At 44.2% G+C, this 24,204-nt stretch overlaps 1 protein-coding gene across 1 annotated transcript in view; it reads left to right on the top strand.

Moving 5' to 3' along the window:
* The window catches only part of COLGALT1 (collagen beta(1-O)galactosyltransferase 1), a 97,085-nt gene that overhangs the window by 34,987 nt on the left and 37,894 nt on the right, over positions 1 to 24,204 (top strand). The window contains exons 3-5 of the mRNA XM_068272242.1: positions 1,577 to 1,694; positions 5,403 to 5,537; positions 17,475 to 17,679. Coding sequence (XP_068128343.1) covers positions 1,577 to 1,694; positions 5,403 to 5,537; positions 17,475 to 17,679 — 458 coding nt within the window. The remainder of the gene's footprint in view (positions 1 to 1,576; positions 1,695 to 5,402; positions 5,538 to 17,474; positions 17,680 to 24,204) is intronic.

The following is a 24,204-nucleotide window of genomic DNA, read 5'->3' on the forward strand; positions in this document are numbered from 1 at the left end:
TTGCTTTAACTACTTTCCGACCGCCATAGTTGAAATCTACGCCCTGTTTTTGTTGCTCCCACTGATCTCGCCGCTCTCTTTGACAGCAGAGCCATGTGAGCGGGTCTGGAGCCAATTTCATTGGTTCCTGGCCCTGTCTTTCAATGTAAGCAACTCCCATTGGCACATTGAAAGACATGGTCAGGAGCAAATGAAAGCGGCTCCTGACCGGCTCACAGGAACTCTGCCTTCATAGCGACGGCAGAGTGGGTGGCCCAGGTTCCTGACGTGTGGCGGTTGTGGCTGGTATGTGCAGCGATTCGTCAGGATTCCGCCGTTTTTGTACCAGCGGTCTCTGGTCCTTAAAGAACAAGCGACACCTATGCTAACGTAGAAATAAAAAAAACACATATATAAGTAGATAAATACTACTTCTACTTGCATAACAGATGTATTGTGTTATCCACGTACTGATTCCTGTGAATTTTATAAAGGAAAAGCAGAAAATCCTATTCTAGGCAGTGGCCATCTTGCCAAGCTAATGCTGACATCACATCCTCCCTGACTCTTGTTTTCCCCCCTCCCTTCTCTTGCTCATTGTGTATTAATTAGCTGCCCTCCTTCCAGAGTCTTCAGATACTCCCACTGAGGTGTATACTAACAACTGCACTGTCTCACCTCAGCCTTGCTTGTTAACACAAGTAATCAGAGGGTGTTTCTGATAAGCAGCTAGGCAGGGAAATAAATGGAAGAGGAGGAATATATTATAGATAAAAAAGAACTCCCAGCAGTCAACTCTTTGGCACTAGGGCCAGTGCTCCTAAAGTATGTGATAACTCCAAACCGTAACAGCAGAAAAAGTTTTGCAAGTTTTGAATGCAGGATTAGCATCTTTATCACTTAATACACTCAGACCAGTTGCTGTTGAAATTTGATTTTTATGGTGACAATACCACTTTAAGGGGGCAGAAACCGCTGGTACATGTGGTTAAAGGACACCTGAATTGAGAGGGATACAGAGGCTGTCAAATTTTATTTCCTTTTAAACAATACCAGTTGCCTGGCAGTCCTGATCTCTTTGGCTGCAATAGTGTCTGAATAACACCAGAAACAAGCATGTGGAAAATCCAGTCGGACTTCAGTCAGGAAACATTTGATCTGCATGCTTGTTCAGGGACTATGACAAAGAGGTTTAGAGGCAGAGGATCAGCAGGACAGCCAGGCAACTGGTATTATTTAAAGGGAAATAAATATGGCAGCCTCCATATCCCTCTTAGTTCAGGTGTGCTTTCATGCTCTTGTCCCATTGCTATTGAAGGCTTCCATTTCTTGCCACTGAAATGGTTTGTCCGGCTATCTCTGGAGCAGAAGCGCATACTAGTCTATAATAAAGCTTGCCACACTTTTCTCAGCTGAGGAAATCCACCTGCTGAAATCCACCTGTAGAAACCCTGTGTTATCACTCCCCAATAGAAACCTGTCAGTTTTACCATCTCCCAGTCCCACACTGTGTCTGTGGGATGCCTGTTTCCTCAGTAAGTGGAATTACACTTGAAACTAATGTATTTTTCCCCCTTTTGTTATTTTACCTTCTCAGGTGGTTTCCGGGTGAGGAGGGGCCAAAGCATTGGGCTCATTCCCGATACGAATATGTCATGAAGCTACGCCAGGCGGCACTAACCTCCGCACGGGAAATGTGGGCGGACTACATAATGGTATGTACTGAAAATTACCTGCAACAGAAGGCTCTTAGCTTTATTACGAGCTGATGAGAAGCTATAAGGTAATAAAGATGCCCATACACTTATCAATTTTCCAGGCAGATTCGATCAACCTGCTGGGAAACGATACCCAAATGTTTAATTGAATGACTCGTGGTCAACTTTGACCAAAAATCAGTTGAAAGTATATTTCGGACAGGACAGAAGATCTAGGTCAGTTGGGGGCGGGGTAGTTATGGCTTTAGGCCTTATTTTGTAGGCAGGGAGAAGGCCAAGAGGTGGGGTCGGGAATGAGTTTGAATAGGTGTGCAGGTTAGTACAGCTATAACACAGATTTTTGAATTGGAAAAGGCAATTAGTTATACAGGATATTACTGTGGATAATCCCAGCCCCCAACATTTATCCTAAAACTTGAGCCAAATGCAGCGACCTGCTGAAAAACTGAGTACTAATATCTGACCCTCTCCTCAGAGCAGGCATTGGATGTATATCCCTGCTGCACATGGGAAGCACACCAGTAACCATAGCTACCCCTCCTCTCTCCAGTCCTCACATCTCTCCTGCAGCTATGTAACTCACTATGAGACCTCTGGACTCACCGTCATGTGACGCAGTGATGTAACGGAGCTCTCGCCATGACTATTGCTGGGCATACACAACGCGATAGTTCTGATCAATCGAGCCGCTGATGGCTCTATTGATAATATCCGACGTGTCCGATCACCGCAGCAGATCGATACCGCGCTCGATCCCCGCGGGCGTACAATGCAGAAAATGAAGCTCTGATAAGGAAGCGCTCGCGGGGACGAGTGGGAAGCTGGCTCGATTCCGGCGCATTATCTCACCGTGTATGCCTAGCATAACAAAGCTGCAGAGGAGACCTCAGAAATGGAACTACACTGTATAAGAAGGCTGTACAAATTTTTAAATTTTTTTTTTGCAGAAATACCGCGCTTTCTGATTAGAAAGCGTCAGTTTTTCTGCGGGAGACTTAGATCGGTGAATGGGAATTATATTCCCATTCACTGTAGTGGAGGGGTAGTAATGATGATCGTGCGCCTCAGGCAGCGGCAGCTGCACAGTCTATCTGGACGGATATAGCCGTCCACATAGACTTAAGTGGTTAAGGTCGCATTCACAGTGGGATGTTGTGTTTCAATGCAACGTTAAAGTCGCAACGTGTCTGCGTTAAGAGGTAACGCACTGCAAGCAGTGAGTTACCACAGCGTAACATTTTCAACGCGACTTTAACTTCGAACTGTGAACGCCGCCATAGGATTAGCATTGCAGTGCGGTAAGCTGCGTTATAAGACTTTATGACGCAGCTCCGCAGCGTGGCACTGTGAATGCAACCTGAAAGAAAATACATATGGCAGCCTCCATATCTCAAGCCCCATTCACACGCTCAACAGCAGTCTTTTATGCAGCACAATTGTTCAACAGCTTTTGTTGTGAACAAGTTAAAACAGCTAAAAAAAGTATTTTGCTATTGTTCAAAAAGCTGATAAAACTGACAAGAAGTCAATCCAACAGTTGTATTGACTTCTTATCAGTCTTATCAGTTTTTTGAACAATAGCAAAAGACTTTTTTTTTAACTGTTTCACAACAAACGTTGTTCAACAATTGTGCTGCATAAAAGACTGCTGTTGAGCGTGTGTATGGGGCTTCACTTCAGGTATGCTTTAACTTATTTTGATTAACTTAAAGTAGTCTAACACCCAGCATTTCAACTTTGCTTTAAAAGATTGCTTACAGCTTAGAAACTATTATGCCAGATTTTTTTTATTTTTTTTTAGCAGAAATTCACTGAATGGGTTAAACATGACATTTTAGTGTTGCATGAGGTTTAGATACAAATGTATCTATTTACAATGTAAATAAACAAACACCTCTCTGAGAGAGCACAGAGGGCTTTCCAGACATCCTTTTCAGAAGTCTATTTGCATTCCAAACAAAGATACATTTGTATCTAAACCTCAGCACGGATGCAGATTTCTAGCTAAATGCAAAACTAAAATGTCATGTTTAACCCATTCAGTGAATTTCTGCTTAAAAAAAATCTGGCATAATAGTTTCTAAGCTGTAAGCAATCTTTTAAAGCAAAGTTGAAATGCTGGGTGTTAGACCGCTTTAACTTATTACTAACTTAAAGGATACATGAGGGGACCTAAAAACGAAAAGTTTCACTCACCTGGGGTTTTTCCAGCCACTAGAAGTCCGTCAGGTCCCACGCTGCAGATCCACTCTGCTCTAGGCTGCCGCTCTCCCCTCCATAAGATAGCAACCCACAGCTGGGTAGCGGACTTCTGCTCATGCCATGCACCTCTCGTGATCACTCTCAGGTCACCAGGAGTGCTCTTCACTTGTTCAGTTTAAATCTCTCTGAACTGCACAAACGCACAGAGCATGATCACGAGAGGTGTGGGGCGTGCCAGTGCAGAAGACCACGTCCCAGCCGCGTGTCACAATCTTACGGAGCAGAGAACGGCGACCTGGAGCAGAGCCGAACTTCACTGTGCGACCTGACACAGACTTCTAGGGGCTGGAAGAAGCCCCAGGTCAGTGAAACTTTTTTTCTTTTTTTAGATTGTCTCACGTATCCTTCAACCTTAGACACTCTTTTTGAAATTCCAGCAAATGTGCTTCATTGAGGTAGTCCATTATCTGCTTGTGATGTACGTAATAATAAACTCACAGAAATGCTCCATTCGGTTTATGGAAGGAGGATTAAACCCCCTTTCCTAATAGAATCATATGGAAATAATATAGTGTCCTACACATGGCAAGTGACACAGTAATTGAAACCTATCATTGCTTATTACATATTTAACAAAAACAGACTTTGCTTTAGCTTGATTCAGCAGAATATTTCACATTAATACACAATGAAAATGGCATGGACAAAAATGATTGGACCTGTAACCTATTTTGCCGCGTAAAGTTTAGAAGCAATTGCTGCAAACTAGGCTTTCAGTAGGTTCTGCACCTGGTAATAGGCAGTTAGGCCAACTCTTCCAGCGGTGTCAGGATGTATGGGTGCCATCTCCAGGCTGCATGCTTCACTGCTTTCCATAGGACTTGCAGAAAGCCACTTTAGAGTAGTCTAGTGATTTGTCACTAGCTATTTTGGGTGCTTTTAGGGCAGGGGTCTCAAACTCACGGGCCATTTGCGGCCCTCGATACAATATTTTGTGGCCCTCACCGGCAGAAGCTTCCTTATAGTTCGCTTAAGTGCTCCCAAGTAATCCGCCGCTAAACGAAGGCTGCAGAGCCCCCAAATCGCCGGGGGGGCAATCCGCCGGCATTTCCTGGAAGGGGCAGAGCTTTCAGCTTCAGCTCTGCCCCTCCTGACGTCAATCGCCGCACGGATCGCCGCCTCTCCCCGCCCCTCTCTGTGAAGGAAGAGTGAGAGGGGCAGGCAGAGGTGGCGATACACCGCGATTGTGAAATTCCTTATGCGGCCCAGTTTATCCTGACTTCGCCTCCTGCGGCCCCCAGGTAAATTGAGTTTGAGACCCCTGTTTTAGGGTTTGTTTGTTTTTGTTTTTTCACCTGTAAATGAGAGAGCTTTTTGAAACCCGATAGCAGTAGGGTTTCCTCTAGAATAGCTTACACTGTATTACTTGCCCATATTTCTTTCTCTTATTGTACTCTTACTTTGTACTTATTGACCTCATGTCTCGTCTCTCTGAATCGTCAGTTTATAGATTCTGATAACCTGCTGACCAACCCAGAGACCCTTAATTTGATGATAGCTGAGAATAAGACTGTGGTGGCACCCATGCTAGAGTCCAGAGCGGCCTACTCCAACTTCTGGTGTGGAATGACCAGTCAGGTGAGCAAAGCACACTTTGTGTAACTTGCATAATGGAGATAATTTTGTCCTGTATTATGTTCTTCATTACTTTTAATGCTGCCTCTCCTTCCATTGTTTTATTCTTTTTCTCTGAATCTGTCAATTCTAAAATGGAGTCTGAGATGATACATTTGGAGCTGTGGTATACTGCTATTGTCTGATGTACCTATATTCATTTCACTACTGCTAGGCACTTCTTTTCTGTCAGCTGTAGCAGGCTCTTCCCCCTCAGCATGACTCTCTGTGCCTCTGCAACCAAACACTACCTCCACTTGTGATTCCCCCTCAGTATGACACTGTGCCTCTGCAACCAAACACTACATCTGCTTGTGATTCCCCCTCAGTATGACACTGTGCCTCTGCAACCAAACACTACATCTGCTTGTGATTCCCCCTCAGTATGACACTGTGCCTCTGCAACCAAACACTACGTCCACTTGTGATTCCCCCTCAGTATTACACTGTGCCTCTGCAACCAAACACTACCTCCACTTGTGATTCCCCCTCAGTGTGACACTGTGCCTCTGCAACCAAACACTACATCCACTTGTGATTAGAGATGGGAAGTTCGGATCTTTTCAATGATTCGGATGATTCGAATCGGATCATTGAAAAGATCCGGATCTTTGATCCGAATCTCGGATCATTTTACTAGGGAAGCATTCGGGGGTGAAATGACTAGCAGGACAGGACTTTCCCTGCGGTGGACAGAGAAGGGGAGGGGGGTGGACACACAGAGAAGGGAAGAAGATGGACAGAGGGCAGGGAGTGGACGGAGAAGGGAGGAGGGACGAGCAGAGAGCAGAAATGTTTGTTTGCACACAATACCCACATGTTGCAATCATATGCTTTACATATATTTCACCTATATGCTCATCTGTGTACTTTGAATCCAAACGTTGCACAGTGAAAGAAAGCATTCCCCAAAGCATTCCCAGAAGTGAAGTGCAGCTGTTTAGAGCAGTGCAGGAGGATCATATTGCACAGCAATCACAGTGCCTGCCCTTCTAGCTCAGCACGCTGTCTACAAAGTTACTGAGCTGTGCCAAAAGTTTCCAATTTGTTCAATGTGCACAACTACGGAACAGACAGCCTATAATAAGCAGCACATTATAGCCAGTATGTGTGCTCTACACATATCTGGCAGTGACACCGATGTCCCTTCTCTCTCATCTACCTGTCCCTGCAAGGCTGGCTCCCCTCCAACAGAGCGATCCATCTCTGCTCTGCTTCCAGGATCCCGCTGCCCGCTGAGAGAGGGGGGCGTGCCACTCCTGGCCCCACCCCCTTTGCGATCCGAATCACTCATTTTGATGATTCGGATGATTCGACTCACAAAAGAGATTCAGATCAAAGATCCGAATCGTTCATGATCCGGACAACACTACTTGTGATTCCCCCTCAGTATGACACTGTGCCTTTGCAACTAAACACTACCTCCACTTGTGATCCCTCCTCAGTATGACACTGTGCCTCTGCAACCAAACACTTTGTTCACTTGTGATTCCCCCTCAGTATGACACTTTGCCTCTGCAACCAAACACTTTGTTCACTTGTGATTCCCCCTCAGTATGACACTTTGCCTCTGCAACCAAACACTTTGTTCACTTGTGATTTCCCCCCCAGTATGACACTGTGCCTCTGCAACCAAACACAACATCCACTTGTGATCCCTCCTCAGTATGACACTGTGCCTCTGCAACCAAACACTTTGTTCACTTGTGATTCCCCCTCAGTATGACACTTTGCCTCTGCAACCAAACACTTTGTTCACTTGTGATTCCCCCTCAGTATGACACTTTGCCTCTGCAACCAAACACTTTGTTCACTTGTGATTTCCCCCCCAGTATGACACTGTGCCTCTGCAACCAAACACTACATCCACTTGTGATTTCCCCCCCAGTATGACACTGTGCCTCTGCAACCAAACACAACATCCACTTGTGATTTCCTCCTCAGTATTACACTATTACACCGTGCCTCTGCAACCAAACACTACCTCCACTTGTGATTTCCCCCCCCCCCCCCTCAGTATGACACCGTGCCTCTACAACCAAACACTACATCCACTTATGATTCCCCCTCAGTATGACACTGTGCCTCTGCAACCAAACACTACGTCCACTTGTGATTTCCCCCTCAGTATTAGGCCTCTTGCACACTGCAAGTGATTCCGATTCAGATTCCGCTTTTTAATCAGTTTTTACATCCGATTCAGATTCCGATTTGCAGTGTGCAGGGAACAAACTGCAAATCGGAATCTGAATCGGATGTAAAAACTGATTAAAAAGCGGAATCTGAATCGGAATCACTTGCAGTGTGCAAGAGGCCATACACTGTGCCTCTGCAACCAAACACTACGTCCACTTGTGATTTCCCCCTCAGTATTAGGCCTCTTGCACACTGCAAGTGATTCCGATTCAGATTCCGCTTTTTAATCAGTTTTTACATCCGATTCAGATTCCGATTTGCAGTGTGCAGGGAGCAAACTGCAAATCGGAATCTGAATCGGATGTAAAAACTGATTAAAAAGCGGAATCTGAATCAGAATCACTTGCAGTGTGCAAGAGGCCATACACTGTGCCTCTGCAACCAAACACTACGTCCACTTATGATTCCCCCTCAGTATGACACTGTGCCTCTGCAACCAAACACTACATCCACTTGTGATTTCCCCCCCTCACCCGCCCCTCAGTGTGACACTGTGCCTCTGCAACCAAACACTACGTCCACTTGTGATAACACTACGTCCACTTGTGATTCCCCCTCTGTATTACACTGTGCCTCTGCACCCACACACTACGTCCACTTGTGATTTCACCCCCCCCCCCCCCGTATGACACTGTGCCTCTGCAACCAAACACTACATCCACTTGTGATTACCCCCCCCCCCCCCCTCTGTATGACACTGTGCCTCTGCAACCAAACACTACATCCACTTATGATTAACCCTCAGTATGACATTGTGCCTCTGCAACTAAACACTACACCAAAAACAAGTAGGACCGGCACCACTCCAGTAGAATGTATTAAAGCTCTTTATTCAAACATGAATGGCTCAGCAATGACAGACGCTGTTTCGGGCATAGCCCTTTCTCAAACTGCAATAGCCTAAACACACACCAGTGCACTAATCTTTAAATAGCCCACCCCTTGTAAAAACACCAATCGGTGTCCTGCTGGGCGTGGTGAACAAAGCGGACCTGATGGGGAACTATAGGCATAATATGCAAAAGCAGTTACCAGGTAATAAACCATTTACCTGTCTCCTGTGTCAAACATACGTAGACAAACGAAAGGACCAATCACCGCTATGGAGGCAGGAGGAAATGACGTCCACCCTCCTCTCCGTGCGCCGCTGCATCAATAAGCGGCTGCACGCGATGAGAAAGTCCACACCCATCACTGGAGCGCATCACACTGCGTTCCACTTGTCCCCCGAACTTCCGGTTTTAGCCGGAAGTGACGCTCCAATAGTACGCTGGGTCCGGCGGTAACCAGGCAACAAGCCTGCGCGTCAACAGCCGGACCCCAGCAGAGAAAAGAAAACAATAGATGCCGATCTGTAGTGGGACCACAGGGAGGAAGAGCGCCCCAACATACAAAAATTAGTATATCCATATATACATATAAGCCCAGCCAAACAGGCCACACAAAACTATGTGTAATAACCGGAGGCCAGAAAAGATAAAATAACATCAGGGCAACACCCCCTGTGGTCAAACGCAGACAAGCATCTTAAAAGTACAACCTATACAAAAAAGTGACCAAAAATTTAAAATTGAGAAAATAGCCATTGTGGCCGGCGTAGGCTCTATTTTTGTACCGTTGGCCAAATTTTTAGATTCAATTTTACAGCCACTGGTCCAGGCGATTCCCTCGTACCTGAAGGATACCTCTATGTTTCTTGAGAAGTTGGGCGGCATTTCTCTTCCTGAGGAAGATGTGCTTTTGGTAACCCTTGACGTTGAGAGCCTCTACACCTCCATCCCTCATGGGATGGAGGTGTAGAGGCTGGGGAGGTGGGCGCGCTACCAGTAAAATTAAGAATTGCGCAGAAAAAGTAAGTAGCGCTGTTCATTTCTTTGCTATGTTTGATTTAATTCTGGTCAGCTGCTCCCACTTGTTAGTTTTTCTTTGGTGTATATGCAGAGCCTCTGTTTGGGTTCAAGGTGCGTTTGCAGTTCCTGGGGGGGCTCAGCGCATCTCTGAGCTGAGGCCATTCAGAGGCGGCCTGGTGATGCGCTGATCCCACTTTTTCTGCGCAATTCTTAATTTTACTGGTAGCGCGCCCAGGCTATGCATATGCATAGGTAGGATTTAGTTAGTGTTAGGTCCCCTCCCATGGAGGAAAGAGTCCTTCGACAGTGGGAGGGACGAGTACCTAACAAATTGCATGCAAGCTGTTAGTGGAAACTAACATCCTCCAAGTGGTAGACAGGTTGTATGTGTGCTCATTGTGTATTTGTATCCCATGAGTGGGGTCGGCACTTTTTTGCAGGTAAGCATTCATCTGTTTTTTTTTTCAAACAGATTTTATTGATTTTACATCTCTCACAGTACAGAATATTTGTAATGTAGTAACATTCAACCTTGATAACCTCTTATGATATAAACTATGGTAGTAAATGTATGTCAAACTTTACTTCCGTATGAATGGTTTTAGAGACCTATAGTACAATAACCCCCCCCCCCCCCCCCTTATCTTTTATCCCTCCCCTAGTCCCTCTAAAACAAAAACATGTCTTCCCTCTTCCCCCCTCCCCTTTCCCTTCCCCCCCCTTTTCCGCTGTTCCTTTATATCAGTCTGTTATTTTTAATAGTCCTAGTTGACCCAGTATATCCCGTGTGGCGTACCATGTGGAATATTTAATTGGTCTGACAATATTTTGGATGTCTTCCCTAGAGAAGCTAGCCTCTATATACCTTTTCCACTTTTTGAAGAATGCTTTTGCTTTTTTCTCAGTATTTGTCCATGCGTCCAATTTGTCGATTGTGAATAGATGCAGGAGTTCTTGCTTTACATCCCATATCGTGGGACGAGAGGGATAGATCCATTTATTGTATATTGTTTTCTTTGCTGCTGCAAGTATTATATGTCCCAGATCAGTCAGTTTGTTTTGTGGATTTTTGGTCTCGTCCTCCTGCTGTTTTTTTGTGCCTTCAAAATGAAACAAATACGTTTGCGGTGTGATCGGTATGTCTCTCCTGCATATCAAATTTATATATTTGCTTATTTCTCTCCAATATTTTTTAATAATATTGCATTCCCAGACGCAATGGAACAGATCCGCCTGAGGGAATTGACACTTAGGGCAATTTGGGGTGTAGTTGGCTGGTGGGTGTTTATACTTGATGTCAAAGGCGTATTTTGCCCTATGTATGAGCTTGTAGTGGGTCTCCCTCCAGGCCTCATTTTTGAATATTTGTCTGTAAATGAGGTTCCCTTCAATTATCTTCATCATGACTTCTTGGTCATTGATCTCCTTAGCCATGCTTTGAGGTTTTTGGTGGCATGAATTTCCAGGTGTATCTTGGACAGATTTTGTTGTATGTTGGCCAGAGAGAGCTTAATGCTTCCAGGTGCTAGAAATGCATCAAAGTCATTAAAGTTTTGTTCTTTGGATAGGTCTCTTGATAGACTTGAGATGTAAGATTTAATTTGTGCATAATATAAAAAGTGGTATTTGGGAAGATTAAACTCTGATCTGAGCTCCGTAAAGGTTTTCCATTTTCCCTCACTTAGATGAAAGAGATGCCCTAGTGTTTTTATTCCTTTATCCTCCCATATTGCGAAACCCTGGTGTGACAAGCTTGCAGGGAATCCCGGGTTTCCCCATAGGGGCATGTATTTGGACACTTGAGAGTGTAACTTAAAGCGTTTCCTCACTTCCTTCCAAGTTACCCACGTGTCTCTAATTATCCCACTATGTTTGGCTTTAATTGGCAGTTTGGGGTAGCTTGTATGCAGGAGCGCAGCTAACGACCATGGTTCCATGAAAGATTTTTCTAAATCTATATTTGAAAAGATCTGGGTACCACATATCCAATCCTTCACATGTCTAAAAAGACAAGCTAAATTATAGTTTCGAATGTGTGGTACCCCTAATCCCGCCCACATCTTGGGTAGTTGTAGTTTATATAATGCTATCCTATGTTTCTTTCCGGCCCATAAGAATCTTGCTATTGCTCTTTCTAATTCCCGTATGTCTTGGTGTTTTAGTAATAATGGTATGGTTTGTAGTGGGAAAAGTAGTCTACCGAAGGTTATTGACTTCACCAAGGCCACTCTTCCCATTAAATTAATTGGTAGTTTCTCCCAATGTTTAAGTTGTTGATTTATTTTACTTATCAAAGGGGGATAGTTTAGTGTATAAATCGAGTTGGGGTCTCTAGATAAGTGAATGCCCAGGTATCTTACCGTGGAGCAGATTTTGACCTTCAACTGTTTGTATTGTGTAATTAATTCGCTTCTAGGGGATAGTAGTAGGAGTTCGCTTTTAGTTTCGTTTATTTTAAAACCGCTGAATTTTCCTATTTCCTGTATCAGTTGGAATACTAGCGGGATTTGGGATAGTGGCCTAGACATAAAAAGCAGAATATCATCAGCAAATAGTGTTTGTGTCAGTGTTGTCGATCCTACTTCTATCCCTTGGATTTTACGTTCTAGAATTCTTGTCATTGGTTCCAGAGCTAGGTTGAACAGAAGGGGTGACAACGGACATCCTTGCCTTGTCCCCCTCTGCAGTGTGATGTGAGAAGATAGGAAGCCTGGTGTATATACTTGTGCTGTTGGTGCAGTATGAAGGGCTTTAATTAATGACATAAAGGGTCCTGAAAATTTGATGAATTCCAGTACTCTCAGTAGCCATTGCCAGTTGACATTGTCAAAGGCTTTCTCAGCATCTAGTAATAATAAAGCGTATTCGCGACTTGTCTTGGGATACAGCTTAGCATAGTCTAAGACTGTTAAGACTTTTCTTATATTAGATGTTGCTGATCTGCCTCTGACAAAGCCTGCCTGGCTTGGTTTTACTAATGCTGGCAACAGAGTAGCCAACCTGTCTGCCATTATTTTTGTTAATAATTTTAGGTCCTGGTTCATCAGTGATACTGGCCTATAGGATTCAGGCATCAGCAGGTTTTTTCCTTGCTTGGGTAAAACCTTAATGTATGCATTATTTGCCGTATGTGGCAATGTTCCTGTGTTCAATATTGTGTTGAACATTTTTTGAAGGTGGGGTGTTACCTCTGTCTGTAGTATCTTGTAGTATTCGGCACTTAGGCCATCTGGGCCCGGTGCTTTTCCATTTGATACATTTTTGATAGTGTATATTATTTCTTCCTGGGTAATATTCGAATTTAAAATTTCCAGACCCTTCTCACTTAGTCCAGGAAGGCTTGCTTCCTGGAGTATGGAATCTATCTTTGCCTTGTCTATTGTTGGATTAGGTTCTGTATAGAGACTGGTGTAGAATTGTTGGAAGATCTCATTGATGCCCTTTGGATCATGTGTTAGAACACCCTTTTTATCTTGCAAGGTTGTTATTATCGTGTTCCCTCTGGCTCCTCTCGCTAGTGTGCTCAAAAGTTTTCCCATCTTGTTCCCAAATTTATGGAAGTATAATGTAGTATAGGTAGATCTGATCTTTTCCTTATGTCTAAGCCACTTATCCACTTCTGCCTTACCCTGTATCCAATTTTTTCTATTTTCCTCTGTAGGATTATGCTGGTGAAGTCGTCCCACCTGTCTGACTCTTTCCACTGCCTTTAAATATTCCTGATGGGCTTGTTTTTTTTTGTAGGCCATATGGGCAATTATCTTTCCCCTGATTACTGCCTTTGCTGTCTCCCAAAACAGGAAGTGTGAGGTTTCGTGTTCCCTGTTGTCCTGAGAATACTCCATCCACCATTGTTTTAATAAGCCTCGGAATTCCTCGTCGTCGTACATTTGCGTAGGGAATCGCCATAATATGTCTGTACCTTTAGGGATTGAATCTGCTATTTCTATCACTATAGGTGAGTGATCAGATATGATGAGATCATGAATTTGTGTTTGCTGAACTCTGGGCATAAGTTTATCAGATATTAATAGGTAGTCTATTCGTGACCACATATCATGTGGGAGGGAATAAAATGAATATTCTCGGTCGTATGGATGGAGTATTCTCCAGGCGTCCACAAGGTTCCAGTTTTCCCTAAAAGATTTAAATTGTAAGGCTTTTTTGACATATGCTCTATTAATTGGGCCTTTAGAGGTCCTATCTTCTCCTAGGTCTAGAACCGTATTAAAATCCCCCCCTATTATTTTTTGGGTGGTAATGTGAGTGTTTAATTTTGTGCTTAATGCCTGGAAGTAGGATAGATTATCTTCATTTGGTGCATATATGTTATATATATCTATACAATCTGATCCCTGCTGTAAACGAACTCTTACCAGACGTCCATCAAGATCATTGTCATGGTCCACGACCCGGTTTAGAATTCTTTTGTGAATTAATGTAATTGTTCCAGCCTTTCTGTTAACGGCCGGAGAACAGTAGACTTCCCCCACCCATTGTTTTTTTAGAAATTTGGAATGGAGTTCCGACAGATGCGTCTCCTGCAGTAACGCCACGTCTGCTCGTAATTTCTGCAGATGTCGCAGAACTTGGGAGCGCTTCTCGGGTGTCCTTAGACCTTTAGTATTCCATGAAATGATTTTAATGGCCATTAATCATGGGTGTCTGGGTATAAGAGTTGGTTCAACCACAACATCATATGAACAATAATTGCATCTATTCGTAAGGAACAGCGGAAAATTCTCCCCTTAATATACCCCCTATCCCCAACATAACTCAGTTTCCCCTGGATGTCTATTGCTGGTACTACCCTCAGGTAAGCTGAGACTAATGGAAACATATTCAACAGAAAAAACATATTACTTAGCTTGCACTGTGACTTCTCTTCTTCCCTGAGAGTTAACGGCATATCTCCTTTTCAACTGTCTCCCCTGTCTACCCGAACTTTTCTTATAGCTTTAGTATAGCTCCTTTCAGCAGTACATATTTACCAGTCTACTGTGCAGTACCCCCTTTTTTTTTACGCATATGGCACCTCTAGTTGCTCCAGGTTGTCAGTCCTCGGTGTCTTCTGCTCTCTCTGGCCTTTCATGAGTACTGAGATTCGCTGCGTTGCAATTTTTCCAGAAAGGTGTCTGCTTCCTCTGGTCTTTTGAACAAATGCTGTTTTCCCTTCTGGTCTGTTATTCTCAAGGTTGCCGGGTACATGAGCGCGAATTTTAATTTGTAATCCACACATTTTGAGCAGGCCTTCGTGAATTTCTGGCGTTGTTTAGACACTTCTAACGAATAATCATTGAATAACCTGATCACCGCTCCTTGGTATTTCAAGGGTTCCTGTCGTTGGCGATATGTTCTGATAAGTTCTTTTTCCGAGTAGTCCAGATATTTTACCATTACTACTCGCGGTGGTAGATTCTTCTTGGGGTCTCGGGGTGGTCCCACCCAGTGAGCTCTCTCAACTTTGTATGTCTGTGTGAGACCTAGTAATTGTGGAAGATCTGTGGAGGTAAAACTTGCCAGGGCTTTAGCCGCATGTTCTTCCGGTAGGCCTATTATGCGAATGTTACTCCGGCGGGAACGGTTTTCCAAATCTTGCATTTTATCATACATTTCCAGGTTTTCCCCCTCCAGTCTTCTTATTTTAACTGTGTGAATTGCTTTTTCGTCTTCCAGACTAGAGATTCTTTGCTCAGCCATTTTAATACGAGTAGCATGCACTTGGATATCTTTCTGTATCTTTTTTAGTGACTGCGTCATAGCCTGGTGGATCATGTTCTGCAACTCAGGCGTAAGTTTCTGAACTACTGCTGTGGCAAGTTTCTCTAGATGTGTTCCGTCCATACCTCCATCTGCTTCACTCTGCGTTTCTTCCCCTTCGCTGTCCCACTGTTTGTTTTGTTCCCAGTGCGGAGAATTGTCAGATCTCTCCGTCTGCTTGTCTCCTCTGGCGGCCATTTTAGATTTCCGGGCCGCTCCTTGTCTCTTCTGTGACCGGGTTAGGTACTTATCCATTCTGTCCGGTCTTTCTGCCAGTGTGTCCTCTGCTGATTCCCGTTCCGGAATAGTGTGGCTGGGGGTGCCGAATAGGGTGCGGGAGCATGAGAGATCGGGTAGGTTCAGCGGAGCTCTCTCCTTGCCGTCTTCACATCAGGTGCCGGAACCGGAAGTCCAGTCATCTGTTTTTAAGTAGCGCTGTTCATTTCTTTGCTATGTTTGATTTAATTCTGGTCAGCTGCTCCCACTTGTTAGTTTTTCTTTGGTGTATATGCAGAGCCTCTGTTTGGGTTCAAGGTGCGTTTGTAGTCTCTGGGGGGGCTCAGCGCATCTCTGTCAGCCCTATCGAGCTTGCATTTCCTTTGCTAAAGACCAAATGTTACACAGAAATAACCATAAACAAACCACAACCGAAAGCAGCTGCAGTGAAGGCCTAGCTAAGCCTTACAAATGCCAGTGTCTGGTGATGCCCATGGGCTCAAGACTTCAGGCTGCCGTTGCCTGTGAAGTATCTTTAACAAAGTATTATAAAATTACGGTTTTCAATTTACATTTGAGCCCCTGAAACGAGGGGATTGTCTATAAAAATGTTTTGCAATATTTTTGATCAACCCATTAACCTCCATGGTGTTTTATTTCTGTTGAATTTCTGTGCAAAAAGTGGTTCAATTAACTTGCATGGAATTTTTGCAACTTACGAAAATACATCAAGCAAGAGTTTAGTATACATTTCAAGTATGATTAAAGTTTCAAACACAAAATGTTGTAAATAAATGTAATTTACCCTTTCTGCCAGGCCACAATTCCCCCACTCTTCAGCTTTTTGGCAGAAATCGTTTATTTTTTCCGCATTCAAATTTGCACATTCGTACGAAAGCAAATTTTAATGCACAAATCGCATGTGAAAAAACTGCTGGATGAGCCCGACTTGTCCATACTGTTTTCAGCTGTTTTTTCCTGGACGAGTCAGGCTTGTCCATACCGGCAGGGAGGTTAAATTAAGGCCAAAAGTCTGAACTTCAAGTGTATCTCAATTGTTTTAATCCCATTGTGGTGAGGCACAGAAAAGAAGTATGAAACTGTGTCGGTGTCCAGATGTAAATGGACCTAATTTTACCAGTTTTGTCCTGCCCCACCCTTGTACTGTATATGCTAGTTCTTAAAAAGGAACTTTAACCCAGGATTGACCTTCATCCCAATCAGTAGCTCATACCCCCTTTACCACGAGAAATATTTACCTTTTCCTTACTATATCATCCGGGGGGGAGGGGGGGGGGATCTGTGTGGCTGATATTGTGGTGAAACCCCTCCCACAGTGTAATGTCAGGTCCATGGTCCTCCTGACAGCTTCCTGTCTGTAAAACTTGCTGCATTGTGGGAAATAACTGTTGTTTCCAACTGCCAAGCAAGCAGTGTCTCCTCTGTGCATAGAACTCTCAGTAACAAACATTCCGTACAGATCACCTAGGAGGACTAAAGATGTCACCACCATGGATACATTTCAGCATGCATCAGGGAGGGAAAAGCTTTTACTATGGGCAAACACTGACTAAATAATCTATAAATTAATATAGTAAAAAAAAATAAAAAATAATCATTGTTATTTTCACTACAGTTTCTCTTTAAACTTTTACAATTAGCATACGCATTCCAACTGATCACACTTGTAACCTAATGTTTGGTTGAACCAGCACGGGGTTTCACACTAAGGGGAGGGGCTTGTCACAGATGTTACCAGTTTTGTGACTTGTAGCAGTAAATGGGCAGCTCCACATATTGCAGCTCCACATGTATTATTTTGAACTATCTCAGTTTCGCTCTAGCAATGTTTTAACTGCTTTGTTGTGCCCAAATACAGGGCTATTACAGACGTACCCCAGCCTACATGCCGATCCGGCGGAGAGAGCGGCGTGGTTGCTTTGCCGTTCCCATGATTCACTCCACTTTCCTCATGGACTTGCGGAAGGACTCCAGTCGATACCTGGACTTCTACCCACCCCATACTGACTACACCTGGGCTTTTGATGACATCATCGTGTTTGCTTTTTCCTGTCGACAAGCTGGTGAGTTGAGTTGCTAAGGAAGTGTAATGTAGAAGCCATAATAAATCTAAAGACTGAGGGGGGATATGAAGCTGATTGGAAAACAAAAAGATCTAGGCTGTCTGCAGAAAAAAAAATGCTGATTTTTGTTGTGTGTTGCTTGCTGGTACGTCGGAAAGTGTATGGATCCCTCTGGAGACTTCAGTGACAAGTGATTGCCTCACAGCCAACCTGCATTTTAATGTAATGTGATGTGAATAGCCACATTCAGTGAACCTGAGATAAAATGAATGAATTTATACTTATCTGGGGCTTCCTCCAGCCTCCTTCAGGCTGTGGGCTCCCTGGCTGACTCCATGGGCCACTGTGCAGGTGCAGAATTCTCCCGGCCATGGGTGGGCAGTGAAGCACGACTGAAGCAAGTTACCGATACAGCCAGGTGGGTATTGGAGCGCCCCTGGGAGTCGGCGAGGGAACCCACAGCCTGAAGGGGGCTGGAGGAAGCCCCAGGTAAGTATAAATTAATTCATTCAATTTATCTCAGGTACACTTTCAGTGTTCTCCCGAGAATTTTTTTCCAGCCGGGTGGCATGAAAAAGTAGCCGGGTGGGGACAGCGCAACCCTGCTTACAGTATAGGAGTAGAATAAGAAGGTGAGACGATGACAGCCGGGTGCTCACCAAAATTAGCCTGGTGCAGCACCCGCCTAAAAGAGGCGTGGGAGAACACTGACATTAAAGTAAGTCAAGTTCTAGCTTGGTAGAGTACTGAGTGACCACAGAGTGGATCACTTTGATGTGGTTAGTCAGCTTAATCTGTTTTATTCAAGTACTTCTCTGGACAAACCTCTCCACAGAGTTTCCCTCACACCAGTCCTTTCACTAACTCATTTCCATGCAAATGGAAATCTTGTGCATCATATGTTACTTGGAGCATGCAGTAGAGCACTTAAAGGGTACCTGAACTGTCATGTGACATGATGAGATAAACATCGGTACACATAGTTCTAGTCTTTCTAAGAAATTGCAGAAGTCTCTTGCTGTTTTCCTGCATTGCAAGTGTTAAAAATCAAAAGTTGTTATCTATGCAAATGAGCATCACAGCATGTTGAATATCTCCAATGTCCTGAAAAATAGAAGGCACAACATCTTTATCTGGCCAAGAAAATCCTGCTGGTAATATTTTACAGCTGAAAAGTTAAAAGGTCATTACTTTTGTTTGTTTTGTAGCTGGATGAAGCAGATTTTACATCAGACTCTCAAGGATACTGGTTAGAATTAATTTTTAAAAATGCAGCCCTTAACCACTTCCCCTCCCCCAGGACGAGTATCTACATCCCTGCAACGTCCCTTTACAGCTCTCAGGGACGTAGATACTCATCCCTTGCCGCCACGCACTGCCGCTCGCTCCCACAGCTGATCGTTAGAGGGGAGATCAATGGATGGAAATGCAATGATCAATGAGATGCCGTGGTCATTCACAAAAACCGAAAGTAAAACGGTCGTCCATGCATTACTTCCCGTTCGCGTACTAATACAGGAAAGTAATGCGCGCTAAATAGTAAAGTTACACCTACATACATTTAAAATTAACACCTTCCCTCCCACACTCTCACATAGTTACCCAAACTAACCTTTTGTATAAAATAAATAAAAATACATAAATAGTTACCTCGGGAACTGAATTTTTTTTATTATGTATGTCAAAAGGGTATATTACTGTTACTTTTTAAATTATGGATTTGTAATTAGTGATGGACGCAAAACTGAAAAAAAAATCCTTTATTTCCAAATAAGATATTGGCACCATGCATTGTACTAGGGAAATACTTTAACCACTTAAGGACTGCAGTCATAAAACCCCTTAAGGACCAGAGCCTTTTTTTCCATTCAGACCACTGCAGCTTTAAAGGTTTATTGCTCGGTCATACAACCTACCATCTAAATGAATTTTACCTCCTTTTCTTGTCACTAATACAGCTTTCTTTTGGTGCTATTTGATTGCTGCTGCGATTTTTACTTTTTATTATATTCATCAAAAAAAGACATGAATTTTGTTTAAAAAATGATTTTTTTTACTTTCTGTGCTGACATTTTTCAAATAAAGTAAAATTTCTGTATACATGCAGCACGAAAAATGTGGACAAACATGTTTTTGATTAAAAAAAACCCATTCAGCCTATATTTATTGGTTTGGGTAAAAGTTATAGCGTTTACAAACTATGGTGCCAGAAGTGAATTTTCCCATTTTGAAGCATCTCTGACTTTTCTGACCACCTGTCATGTTTCATGAGGTGCTAAAATTCCAGGATGTTATAAATACGCCCCAAATGACCCCATTTTGGAAAGAAGACATCCCAAAGTATTCACTGAGAGGCATGGTGAGTTCATAGAAGATTTTATTTTTTGTCACAAGTTAGCGGAAAATGACACTTTGACAAAAAAGGAAAAAAAAGTTTCCATTTCTTCTAACTTGCGACAAAAAAAAAAGAAATCTGCCACGGACTCACTATGCTCCTCTCTGAATACCTTGAAGTGTCTACTTTCCAAAATGGGGTCATTTGTGGGGTGTGTTTACTGTCCTGGCATTTTGGGGGGTGCTTAATTGTAAGCACCCCTGTAAAGCCTAAAGGTGCTCATTGGACTTAGGGCCCCTTAGCGCAGTAGGCTGCAAAAAAGTGCCACACGTGGTATTGCCGTACTCAGGAGAAGTAGTATAATGTGTTTTGGGGTGTATTTTTACACATACCCATGCTGGGTGGGAGAAATATCTCTATAAATGACAATTTTTTGATTTTTTTTTTTTTTTACACACAATTGTCCATTTACAGAGATATTTCTCCCACTCAGCATGGGTATGTGTAAAAATACACCCCAAAACACATTATACTACTTCTCCTGAGTACGGCGATACCACGTGTGTGGCACTTTTTTGCACCCTAAGTGTGCTAAGGGGCCCAAAGTCCAATGAGTACCTTTAGGATTTCACAGGTCATTTTGCGACATTTGGTTTCAAGATTACGCCTCACGGTTTAGGGCCCCTAAAATGCCAGGGCAGTATAGGAACCCCACAAATGACCCCATTTTAGAAAGAAGACACCCCAAGGTATTCCGTTAGGAGGATGGTGAGTTCATAGAACATTTTATTTTTTGTCACAAGTTAGCGGAAATTGATTTTAATTGTTTTTTTTCACAAAGTGTAATTTTTTCGCTAACTTGTGACAAAAAATAAAATCTTCTATGAACTCACCATACTCCTAACGGAATACCTTGGGGTGTCTTCTTTCTAAAATGGGGTCATTTGTGGGGTTCCTATACTGCCCTGGCATTTTAGGGGCCCTAAACCGTGAGGAGTAGTCTTGAAACCAAATGTCGCAAAATGACCTGTGAAATCCTAAAGGTACTCATTGGACTTTGGGCCCCTTAGTGCAGTTAGGGTGCAAAAAAGTGCCACACATGTGGTACCGCTGTACTCAGGAGAAGTAGTATAATGTGTTTTGTGGCGCATTTTTACACATACCCATGCTGGGTGGGAGAAATATCTCTGTAAATTACAATTTTTTGATTTACACACAATTGTCCATTTACAGAGAGATTTCTCCCACCCAGCATGGGTAGGTGTAAAAATACACCCCAAAACACATTATACTACTTCTTCTGAGTACAGCGATACCACATGTGTGACACTTTTTTGCAACCTATGTGCGCTAAGGGGCCTAACGTCCTATTCACAGGTCATTTTGAGGCATTTGGATTCTAGACTACTCCTCACGGTTTAGGGCCCCTAAAATGCCAGGGCAGTATAGGAACCCCACAAGTGACCCCATTTTAGAAAGAAGACACCCCAAGGTATTCTGTTAGGAGTATGGTGAGTTCATAGAAGAATTATTTTTTTTTGTCACAAGTTAGCGGAAATTGACACTTTGTGAAAAAAAACCCCAATACAAATCAATTTCTGCTAACCTGTGACAAAAAATAAAATCTTCTATGAATTCGTCATACACCTAACAGAATACCTTGGGGTGTCTTCTTTCTAAAATGGGGTCATTTGTGGGGTTCCTATACTGCCCTGGCATTTTAGGGGCCCTAAACCGTGAGGAGTAGTCTTGAACCCAAATGTCTCAAAATGACCTGTGAAATCCTAAAGGTACTCCTTGGACTTTGGGCCCCTTAGCGCAGTTAGGCGGCAAAAAAGTGCCACACATGTGGTACTGCCGTGCTCAGAAGAAGTAGTATAATGTGTTTTGTGGTGTATTTTTACATATACCCATGCTGGGTGGGAGAAATATCTCTGTAAATGACAAATTTTAGATTTTTTTTACACACAATTGTCCATTTACAGAGAGATTTCTCCCACCCAGCATGGGTATGTGTAAAAATACACCCCAAAACACATTATACTACTTCTCCTGAGTACGGCGATACGACATGTGTGACACTTTTTTGCAGCCTAGGTGCGCTAAGGGGCCCAACGTCCTATTCACAGGTCATTTTGAGGCATTTGTTTTCTAGACTACTCCTCACGGTTTAGGGCCCCTAAAATGCCAGGGCAGTATAGGAACGCCACAAGTGACCCCATTTTAGAAAGAAGACACCCCAAGGTATTCCGTTAGGTGTATGGTAAGTTCATAGAAGATCTTATTCTGTTCAGGGGTATAAGCATCTGCAAATTTTGATGGCAGGTGGTCTATGAGGGGGCAAATTTTGTGGAACCGGTCATAAGCAGGGTGGCCTCTTACATGACAGGTTCGTATTGGGCCTGATCTGAAGGATAGGAGTGCTAGGGGGGGTGACAGGAGGTGATTGATGGGTGTCTCAGGGGGTGAAGGAGGGGAAAATAGATGCAATCAATGCACTGGGGAGGTGATCGGAAGGGGGTCTGAGGGTTTGGCCGAGTGATCAGGAGCCCACACGGGGCAAATTAGGGCCTGATTTGATGGGTAGGTGTGCTAGGGGGTGACAGGAGGTGATTGATGGGTGTCTCAAGGTGTGATTAGTGGGGGGAATAGATGCAAGCAATGCACTGGCGAGGTGATCAGGGCTGGGGTCTGAGGGCAATGTGGGCGGGTGATTGGGTGCCCGCAAGGGGCAGATTAGGGTCTAATCTGATGGGTAACAGTGACAGGTGGTGACAGGGGGTGATTGATGGGTAATTAGTGGGTGTTTAGAGGAGAGAACAGATGTAAACAATGCACTTGGGAGGTGATCTGACGTCGGGTCTGCAGGCGATCTGATGGTGTGGGTGAGTGATCAGATTGCCTGCAAGTTGCAGGGTAGGGGCTAATTGATGGGTGGCAGTGACAGGGGGTGATTGGGTGGCAGTGACAGGGCGTGTTTGATGGGTGATTGATAGGTGATTGACAGGTGATCAGTGGGTTATTACAGGGAAGAACAGATGTAAATAATGCACTGGCGAATTGATAAGGGGGGTCTGAGGGCAATCTGAGCGTATGGGCGGGGGATTGGGTGCCCGCAAGGGGCAGATTAGGGTCTAATCTGATGGGTAACAGTGACAGGTGGTGATAGGGGGTGATTGATGGGTAATTAGTGGGTGTTTAGAGGAGAGAACAGATGTAAACAGTGCACTTGGGAGGTGATCTGACGTCGGGTCTGCAGGCGATCTAATGGTGTGGGTGGGGGATCAGATTGCCCGCAAGGGGCAGGTTAGGGACTGATTGATGGGTGGCAGTGACGGGGTGATTGACGGGTGATTGACAGGTGATCAGGGGGGATAGATGCATACAGTACACGGGGGAGGGGGGATCTAAGGAGAATCTGAGGGGTGGGGGGGTGATCCTGAGTCCCCAGGGGGCAGTTTAGGGACTAAAAAAAAAAATAGCGTTGACAGATAGTGACAGGGAGTGATTGATCGGTGATTAGGGGGGTGATTGGGTGCAAACAGTGGTCTGGGGGGTGGGCAGGGGGGGTCTGAGGGGTGCTGTGGGCGATCAGGGGGCAGGGGGGGGCAGATCAGTGTGTTTGGGTGCAGACTAGTGTGGCTGCAGCCTGCCCTGGTGGTCCCTCGGACACTGGGACCACCAGGGCAGGAGGCAGCCTGTATAATACGCTTTGTATACAATACAAAGCGTATTATACGCTTTGTATGCGGAAGATCGGGGGTTAACATCCCGCCGGCGCTTCCGTATGGCTGGCGGGATGTCGTCGTGTGTGGGGGCGGAGCCTAATGCCGGCGGATGCGCGCGCATCAATACGCGCGATTCCCGGCCCGGAAGAGTCCCAGGACCCAACGCCAATGTGCGTTACGTGGTCCTGGGGCTGCCACTTTGCCGCCGCCAATGTGCAGTGGGCGGTCGGCAAGTGGTTAAAGGACAACTGAAGTGAGAGAGGGATATGGAAACTGCCATGTATTTCTTTTTAGACAATACCAGTTGCCTGGCATCTGCCTCTAATACTTTTAGCCATAGACCCTGAAGAAGCATATGTAGATCAGGGGTTTCTGACATTGTCAGATCTGACAAGGCTAGCTGCATGCTTGTTTCTGGTGTTATTCAGACACTGCTGCAACCAAATAGACCAGCAGGCTGCC

This window comes from Hyperolius riggenbachi, chromosome 3, assembly GCF_040937935.1.
Source record: "Hyperolius riggenbachi isolate aHypRig1 chromosome 3, aHypRig1.pri, whole genome shotgun sequence".
NCBI classification, from domain to species: domain Eukaryota; kingdom Metazoa; phylum Chordata; class Amphibia; order Anura; family Hyperoliidae; genus Hyperolius; species Hyperolius riggenbachi.